Genomic DNA, 9923 nt, shown 5'->3' on the forward strand with positions numbered 1-9923 from the left:
AGTAGCGCCCCCTAGCGGTTTCACCCTAACCCCCCTGTCTACAGGGGAGGTATAAAAGGGATTGCCAGTGCGCGCATCCCTCAGTTGTGACCTGGAACCTGATTGAAAGACATACTGACTGAGCTACAAGACAAGTTACAGTTGCAACTCACCAGTAGTGCCGGTAAGTAATACCGTTACTACAACAGTAGATTAAACAAGTACCAAGTGCCAAGTGCCTACTAGTCTAGATTAGTATAATGCACTTGTCAATGTAATGACGCACCCCACTACCCTCGGACATGGGTGCGTCATGGTCATTTTTTGACTGACCACACGGGGTTTTTGACGGACACCACAGTCACTTTTTTGACGGACAAAACGCTGCAAGTGACGAACACCACAGTCACTTTTTTGACGGACAACACGTTGAAAGTGACACACACCTCGGTCACTTTTTTGACGGACATCCTCGGTACATTTGACGCACCCCCGAAAATACTGAAACGATTTTTGCATACGTTTTATTCAAGCAATTTCATTTTCTTTTGGTTCGTAAACATAATTTGTAAAAGTTTCGGCAAGTTTCCCTTACCCTGGCCCTGTAAGCACCGTACCGTCATTCACCGTACATCACGCTGCTAAGTATTCCGTACATTTGTAGTGTGTATTCTGTGCATGCAATCCATACATGACAATCACATGTGAGCAGATGCGCTGTGTGTGCGCGGCCATTGCTAGTCAGGTGGATGCATACTGCAGCGCAGGTACACACCACGCCACGGCATTCCCGCGAGTGCACACAGCCCAGTCGCTGTACGTAGAGATTCGCACAGCGTACTAACAGCGTCGCGCGTCTCGTCGGGCTAATCCCGCGAGCAGAAAATGGCATGCGGCAGGCAGTTTCTTCTGCTGCCGCTTCTTTTACTGTCAAAAATTCGCCTTTGTCACCACAGAACATTATTTAGAAAATGTGAGGAGAAAGAGTGGCTTTTAAATTATTTGCTTGCCAGATTCTGGCAAGCATTTTCCCCTCTTATTCCAAAACGCTTCCCGACTTTCACTTGCCGCGGGAAAACGCTCACTGTAATTTCACTCGCGGTACGTGTATACGGTACTGGTAGCGTGCAAAAATGCGTGCAGTTTTCCATAGCAAGTGACGCACCCCTCGGTTCAGAATAATGCGTGTTATTTTCCATAGCCAAGTGACGTACCTTGACGCACCCCTCGGTCAAAAATTTGACCGACAATGATGGGATTTTGACGCACCCCTCGGTCAAAAATTTGACGGACAAAGCTGGTAAAATGACGAACACCTGGGTCACAAATTTGACGGACCAAACGAGGAAATGACGCACCCATGTCCGGGGGTAGTGGGGTGAGCCATTACATTCACAAGTGCATAAGTCAGATGAGTTTGGATAGAATTAGAAAGGTGTCACTACCAGTCTTGTTTTGGCCCCTCCTAGCCTAGATCTACGAATGTAGCCCAACACTCAAAACCATTAATAAGCCAAATTTGTCTTATTCTGGATTTGTAATCGTATAAATTAAAATCAAATATAACTAATAATATTAAAAGGCTACTTTTAGACAAGCTAGATTTGTCCTCTTGTTGTTTGTGCTCTTACATGATTACCTGCCTTTACACTTTTCTTTTCTTCTTCATGAGACTTTATGAGAGCATTATTTCCTAGTACATCACATAGTGTTATCTAATTGTTCTTCTGTTTCATGCGCTGAAGTGGTAACCATGGCTACGGGAAGAGAGGGAGATGGATTGGGGCGGAGAAGGGGTGGTGGGGCGGGAGACAGTATCCAGGGAAGTCTCAATCAAGTCTTGCAGTACGCCATCGCGAATACGTCGACAGACTCCCCGTCACAGCCACGTGAACAGGAGCAGAGAGAGGCACTCACAGCAGAGGTTAGTTTCAAGAAAGTTTTAGGTTTTTGTCACTCCTGTTCTTCTTTTTCTTCTTCTATGACAGGGACCACAATCAAACACAGTTTGTGCAGTACTATGGCGTTGGAGTTTGATTGTGGAAAAAAAAAAAAAATGTATGGGATAGATATAGCTTTCATTTAACCAGTTGCAGACTAGTCCCAAGTATACTCAAGCAGGTGTTTATGGGAAATGTGTGTTGTAGCAAAACCAGCTTGTCCTTGATGGGTTAATGTTAGAGATTGTCACTTCCTGAAGTAAGAGAAAAATGCAAAATGAGACATTACATATTTTATGTATAACTACACTCACACACAATGAAGAATATCATGCAGATTGCAAACTGAGAGAAAAAAAAAATTATATTCACCATGATTTCCTCTGGCAAGATATTTAGATGCAGTTTCATACAAGTTTATCATCTATGTCTGATTTAAATATAATGCAAGGACTTTAAATTGTGGTGAGTGGACTTAAAAAAAATGTTACTGTCATCTCACAAAAATCCTAATTCAACAGCAATCATCAATCAAATATACAAAAATGTAAGTGACTTTCTGTTTCATCTCCTCTTTTTTTTTTTTTTTTTTTTGATGCATTCTATGTGGCAGAAAAAGGAATTCATGGAGAAGGTTTTTGCAGAAATGCTGCGTGATGAGGTGAAGGAGATGAAAGAGCACATAGACACACTCAAGGGAATCCTCAAGTCGGAGACGGAGGAAGACCAAGAGACGAAGGAGGAACGCCTTGAGTTGCTGCTCGATCTCTGCGAATCAATCGACAATGCCCAAGGTAGGGCCAGTCCTCTGACATTTCAATTTCTGTGCTTTGACTTTTGTTCCCTGTTCCTATTTTTCGATACCTTTTCTACATGTTTTGATAGTCTGACAAATGCCCCAGTTTAACATGTTGAGGACGAGTCCTGAGTATACTCGGGAAGGTGTCTATGGGAAATGCGTGTTGTAGCAAAATCAGTCCATCCTAAATGGGTTAATAGGAACATTCCTACTTTTTTTAAATTCATAGTTTGGGAAGGAATAAGCTTTATTTAACATTGTGTTCCTATTGTAAATTATACTTACTGATGGTGCTGTATGGAATATAGACAGATATTTTGACAAATGAAATTTTGCAAGTGGCTTGTCCCCATTTACTGCTATTCTTTGAAACTGGGGATTGGTTGGTATAGTCCTATTAAAGTTAGGACAAGGCGATTGAAGTCTTGGAGGATTTTTAGCATTAAGGGGATGCCAAATTCTTACAGAATACTGTAGTATTGCAGCTACAAGATATAATCATGTTAGCATACATGACAGCTGGTCCTAGTTACCGAGTAGTCAGAATATTCCTGCTTTTTCAGGAAAGAAGTTGCATGTAACAGTGTATTCATATTTTTGTGAGCACTTATTAAATAGTTGAGGAGGCAAGATTGATAAAATTGCCAATTTTGTTGCTGTTCTTCCCACTTTTTCCGGTAGGTGGATTTTAAGGGATTGCAGGTACAACGTACATGTATGTATCAGTTGTCACATTCTCTGTTAGAAATGATTCTAGAAATGAATAGTATGTATAGTGACCCAATTAAGGTTTCTTGCTTTGTGACAACTTCTTTAAATTTCTTTCTAAACCAAAGATTTTCTGAAACTCGGTGGAACCGATGTTGCCATGGCGCTGTGCAAGGACTCCAGCGCAGAGGTCAGGTGGCGTGCCCTTGATCTACTTGCCACGACCGTCCAGAACAACCCCACGAATCAGGGGGCCATGCTGGACCGAGGCGGTCTGAAGATGTGTCTGCAAGTGCTCGATGAAGATCAGTCATACCAGGTCCGGGTGAAGGCGCTCTACGCAGTTTCCTGTGAGTTGCATACGAATACATATATGCGCTTTTTACTTTTCTTGTACATTTGCCATATCCTGTGATCAGAGCTGCCAAGTCTCCCCAATTCTACACTAGGCTTTCTGAAAGATGAAATAATTTTTCATGTTCTGACATGAAGATATTGGAAGCCTGCTCTTGGGATTGTTATGCCTCCGCCACGAAGTGTCACCGGAGGCATTATATTTTTGTTTGGTTGCTCATTTTTTGTTTTTCTGAAGATGCTTGTAATACACCAGTTTTGGATTTTCTGTGATATTGATATGCTGCATAATATGGGCACAGCATACCTGCCAATGATTCCTTTTTCATGGAATTATTCCTGTTTTGCAGGAAAGAGGCCTTGGTTATAACCTCATTCTGCTATTTCTGTGAACATTTGCTGTTGATAGTGTTGGATGGTAGATGGATGGCAAGTTAAGCGGCTACCTGAGCACATCAAGGGTTGAAAGCATTGCCACATTCTTTCAAATCGATATGCTGTGCGACAATTATGCAAGAATTATTAAAGAGAAAGATGTCAATTCAATCTTTTTATTACATCGTCCACACATTGAAATGTGACCTTTGACTCTGCGACAGGTCTTGTGCGGGAGCATGACGCTGCTCAAGAGGCACTAGTGGAGGCGGACGGATTCTCCTCCCTGATGAGGGCCATGCAGTCCGACGTGGAGAAACTCCAGATAAAGGCAGCATTTCTGCTCAGCGCCCTCTTGTGGGAACAGCCCAAGTTTAATGGTGAGGAGAGATTAAGCAGTTATCATCACGAGGGTTTAATTTTCACGAATTTTGGGAGTATCAGTTGGAATGGGAATTTACCAGCACAGGAAAATGTCTCCATGCACTTTGGTAGTAGTAATGACATCAGCGTTGGCGTCAATTCGCAAAAACAACATCTCGACACAATGTCTGTGTTCTCCTCATTTACGAAAATATCTGTACACAAAAATATCAGGGTATACAGTAGAGAAAGAGGAAAAGGGGAAACTGTTCTCTCCTCCTTTTTTTCTTTTTTTTTTTTAACCAAGTGACTATCAGAATCAGTTTTTTGTGTTAAAATTGAAATATGTTATGGTTCGAATCATTATTCATTGACAGTAGGTTTCCAGACAATCTGTGCCCATTGGCAAAAAAGAACATTCCAGTGTGCATTTCAGGTTGCAAAACAACACACATCAGGGGCCTGGTGCATAAAACTCTCTACCTGAGAAAACTCAGGTTGATTCTTCAAAAAAGATTGTTCCTGTGTTGCAGTCTATGTCGGAATCATACTAAGCTGAGTTTTCAGTCCTTGTGGGAACAGCTTTTGGGAGTTTTTTTGCAGGTTAAATGTATCATGCAATGGGCCTCAGGAGTTAAGGAACTTAACGGAATACAGTCAATCTCGCCCAAAGCTACTGTACCTTGCACAAGCCAAAAAAAGTACGTAGACTAGAAAAATTCTACCTGGGATGGATGTGAGTATGTTTAGATTCCGTTGTGTATGTCAAATTAACATAAATCAAAGGGTTTTATCTGCTTCTTTTTTATTTGACTATGGCAAAGTTGAGTTTACTTCTATTGACATAATTACAACAGGATATTATCAATGCGATGATATGTTATATATTCTTATTACTTTCTCCCCCTGCCTTCCTGCCCCCTTCCCTTTTCCACAGACACCCTTCACAACATGGGAATGGTGCAGCAGCTAATTCACATCCTGCAGGGCGAGCATCGCATGTTCCACGAGCACGTCATGTCGGCCGTTCTCCGCCTGGTCTCCGGACACGACGGTTGCCGTGACGACGCCCTGAATCCCCAAATCGGCTTCCGCTCCTTCTTGGAGGAGAGGGTCAAAGAGCTGACCGGCAAGGAAGAGTTCATGGTATGTGGATTGGATGCTGTGTGTCATTATTTTATTGTTGGGGGCATCCCATCGAAATGAGCTGTGACTTGGAGTATACATGTAGCTAGTTAGAGCAAAACAAACATATTTTGAAAGATACCTGGTATTAGCTGAACCAGGTGAAACACTGAAATATGTGACAATTTCATTGTCCCTATGTCATCATATAAGCTTTTGAAATATATGAGAAATGCAGAAGACTCTGGCTGTACTTTTTCATATCATATAAAGTCACTTTGTATATGACTGAATGTTTTGGCATGTGCCTGTAATCCAGCTACTTTGGAGGCAAGGATGGTGATGTGGCTTTTCTTGCATAATTTTTCACTTTTCTTGCATAAAAAAAGAGTACCTGACTTCCCTCTTTCAAAAGGCAGGGGGAATAATGTTACCCTCCACACACATCAGTTATAAGTCAAGGGGATGATTGCTTTTCAAAAAAGGTGAAATTTTGTGAAATTCTCGTCATATTTTCTTTATATTTTTTATGCATGTGACATCACAAATTGCAGTAGTGTTCTCAGGCAGCAATTTGCACTGAAAATGTGAAAATCCATAACCTTGGAACGGATTGTCCGACTTCACTTCAACCTTCACTGACAATGCAATCTACCGTTTGTGGTACCTTCACAGATGTGCTGTTTCATTCACTCAATCCACTTTATATATTAAGTAGAACTTGTCCTTTAATTCTCTTTGTCACCTGACAGGACTTTGCCTGTGTTCACATTCTCACAATATTTCCTGAATTTGTATGAAAAAACAGAATCGTCCTTCCTCAATTAAAGTATATGTGTGTGAGAATGGTGTGCCCTTCAAACAATTGCTGTCTTGATGAGAAATGAGATAAAGAAATTGAGTTCTTTGAGAAAATTTGAAATTACTTACATTTAAAGTGACGAGAGACTTTGCACCAAATATGTCATTTTCACAGAATTCAAGTAGGAACTTTGAGCTGCTCATTTTGGAATGGTAGACATGAGCTTGGAAGTCATAGTGTTGTTTTCGGTGTAGAGGTACTCAACAAAATCTGACTATTAGCATGTCTTTTTTTTTAAAATGTCTGAGTGCAGGAGGAATTGGATTACAGCCAGAAGCTGCTGGCACTCTTCAGAAAGTTTGCGCCTCAGGATGGTGCCACATCGGCGGACAGGTGACCCACTTGCAATGCCGCCCTCTACCCCTCAGCCCCCTCCCTTAGTGGCTCTCCCTAGAGGCTTTGCTTCGTGGTTTCTCTCTCGGGAGCTCTGGAAGGTGGACAGGAAGCCAAAGGCGGAACCAGTTGGAGCTCGCCATCATGAAAGGGGAACGTCCTGCATCTGCATGTGCCACCGCAAGAAGCTCGCAACTGCGCACATGAAGCCTGTGCGTGTACATGATGTGTGACCCTGGATAACAAAACTCACACAAAAATGGTCTGGTTTGATTTTGCAATTGATGTAAAAGTAGCATTTTCGGGTAGCTTAGCTGTTTTGGGATTATTGGTGATATCTGATGGAATTACTCATTTTCAATTTGAAGTTTAACTTCAAAAGCATAAAGATTAAATGTAAGTTATGTTTTTAATAGTTTTTTAGAACCTTTTTTTTCTGCATCTGATTTTCTGTTTTCCTCCTATTAGGTGCGTGAAAATGCGCAGGAAAATCTGACAGAAGTTCATAAAAAGTCCTGTTATAAAGCATGTTAAGTCCTGAATAAAATCTTTACTTTCAGAGTTTGAACTTAGCAAAATAAGTGCTCTCTGGTGACTTTTTGTGGGTTTTGTTATGCAGGGTCACACAGCATTATAGGAGTATATTATGCTTAGTCCCTAATGTGTCATACTCGCATATGCGTGCTGCTGACGGAGCGCCCTTCTGTTGCTATCGGCATTTCAGTCACTGTGTATGCCCATTGATCTGGACAGATTGTATTACATTGATGAGTGGCTTCCTTGTGTGAGTAATCACAGCACAGGGAATCTCAATGTGTTTTGCTTGCATGTTTACCTAAAGAAGCATTTTGCTGGAGTGAACTGCTATTTTATTCTGTTTTTATTAAAGCTAAAATAAGTAATATTTTACAGGATTATCTCCAAATATATTGGACACTGGAGGATTAGGCAGCTTGGTGCTATCTATTTCAGGAAAAGCAGAAATGATGTTTTTGCATGTAAAATATGCCTTTTTAGTCATCAGTAGTGATAGTGAAGATGACTGGAGATTCTAAGAGTCCACCGTCTTTGTTTTGTTTTGTTTTTTATGCAAGTTATTAAGTGACAATGATGCAAAAACGTTATTCAATGCCAAGGATTGTAGTGTGAATACTTTCAGATAATGTAGTTGTCAAGTAATTGTGTGCTTTTCTACTAATCAAGTTTTGCTTAAAAAATCATAATGATTGTTATTTTTTTTATTATTTTTAAGTTCTGTGAAATGTGGTTTTCCACTTGTCTGGCAGGAAATTTATTAAGATGAGATCCTGTCTAATGTGTGATTTTGTCATTGCAAAGCTGTAATCTATATTCCTGTGTATACATGTAGGTGCTGTGAACAGGGTTTTAACTGTAACCTGTTTTACATCATTTGTCTTGCTTCTGTGCACTCTTTGCATTATTTATTTATTTATTTATTTATTTATTTATTTTTTATTTATTTATTTATTATGTATTTATTTTTTATTTTTTATTTTTTATTTTTTTATTTTTTTATTTTTTTTTTTTTTTGGGGGGGGGGGGTTTACAGAGAGACATATGAATGCAACCTCTGTATCCGTAATCATGTAAAGTGATCATAACTGATAAAGAAAAAAAAAATCAACAACAACAGAAAATAGACCAAGAACTAGAAGAATAGAGCTGTAACGTAAAAGTCTTTATTCTGCATTACAAATGCACAAGAAGCAAAAACTCTGTTTGTCTTGCAAACATGATATATATACAGTTCAACCTGCCCGAGTTGAGTCCCAATGGGACCAGAGCAAATCCTTCGACTTATATGAATTTTGAATTACACGATAGAATTAACAGAAGTTTACATCCACTTGGGTAGAATTCTTTTTCGACTTGGGCCAATTCTTTTGACTGGTGCAAGGTTGATGTAGGCAATATCAACTGTATCATGACTATTTTTATGTAAATAAATCCTATTAAAACTAATCTTGCATAAAAAGGGCAGCTGAGAAATGACCATCCCAACACACAACATCTATTCTGTGCACACATGTGTACAACATACCACAGAGGACGCAAGTTTTTGGATGCTAAAATTGGTAGTGGTCCCAGGGAAAAACTGAGTTGTTACTACAGGGCTTTTAGACACTGTTATATCTACACTTGCAGGTCATACACAAGCTGAGGAGGCAGTACACACTGTATCGAACAGCCTCAGAGCAAGACATAGAGTGTAATGCAATTTTTGTACAGTAATAAACATGTGTACATTGTACTACAAAACCGTATCCGGGCAATTACCCCCAGAGGGCAATTACCCCCCAGCTAAATATTGGTTGGTGGTAATGTTAGAGTAAAGATTAGGATAAGGGTTGGGTTTAGGGTTAGGAGTTTGGTTAGAGTTAGGATTAGGTTTTAGGATTAGGATTAGGATTAGGATTAGGGCCAGGGGAAGGGTCGGGGGGGGGGGGGGGGTAATTGTCCAGGGGTAATTGCTCTAGACCCCTCGAAAACCTGATGTGCTTTGTCCATTGGCACAGGTGTCTGGCTCCTAAAATTGTCAATTGATAGAGATTAGCTAATCCCCCTAATCTCTCCTGTGTCACCCTGGCCTTCCTGTTGGAACAAAGGCACATTGCTATAAAGACACATGAGAGGGCTAGATAACTGTGGGGGCTGAGATGGGTCAAGTTTGGATGGAGTTCTAAATGCCAGTGAAAAAGTTTGGCAATTTAAGTCTGGTGCCTGGGGAGTGAAAGAGTCAATGACCAAGGCCTTCATAATGTCGATGATATTTAGCATTTTCTGAACTTGGTGCTCTTTCATTAGCTTGTTAGAGAGTAAATGCACATTAATTGCTCTTCAGGGGCCCCAGTTACATTGTACACTCACCTTTAATGCAGTCACTATCTGTTGTCCTGGTCAAGTGGTTTGGATTCAAGACCCTACCCAACACTTGCAGCTTTCAGCCAGATATTGAATACTGCTGTATCTATTTTATGCCATGTGTTACTGGGCAAGGCCTTTGATTTAATTCATGCATTGGAATGGAGGAATAAGCAAATGTTGATCTTATTTATGTCATATA

The 9923-nt window shown here is 40.5% G+C and overlaps 1 protein-coding gene across 1 annotated transcript; it reads left to right on the forward strand.

The window, feature by feature from the left end:
* LOC140235958 (hsp70-binding protein 1-like) lies at positions 1–8205 on the forward strand. Its single transcript, XM_072315954.1, has 7 exons — positions 1–163; positions 1725–1903; positions 2533–2713; positions 3555–3776; positions 4380–4535; positions 5456–5664; positions 6759–8205. Exons 2-7 carry the CDS (start codon positions 1733–1735, stop codon positions 6840–6842), a joined length of 1023 nt encoding a protein of 340 aa, XP_072172055.1. The 5' UTR covers positions 1–163; positions 1725–1732; the 3' UTR covers positions 6843–8205.
* Positions 8206–9923: the final 1718 nt, after the last annotated feature.

The sequence above is a fragment of the Diadema setosum genome, chromosome 12, assembly GCF_964275005.1.
Source record: "Diadema setosum chromosome 12, eeDiaSeto1, whole genome shotgun sequence".
Taxonomy (NCBI): Eukaryota; Metazoa; Echinodermata; class Echinoidea; order Diadematoida; family Diadematidae; genus Diadema; species Diadema setosum.

Coding starts and splice junctions, on each gene's coding strand:
- LOC140235958 (XM_072315954.1), top strand. CDS start 1,733: ATGGCTACGGGAAGAGAGGGAGATGGATTGGGGCGGAGAAGGGGTGGT. Junction 1,904..2,532: donor GAGAGGCACTCACAGCAGAG/GTTAGTTTCAAG, acceptor TCTATGTGGCAG/AAAAAGGAATTCATGGAGAA. Junction 5,665..6,758: donor CCGGCAAGGAAGAGTTCATG/GTATGTGGATTG, acceptor GTCTGAGTGCAG/GAGGAATTGGATTACAGCCA.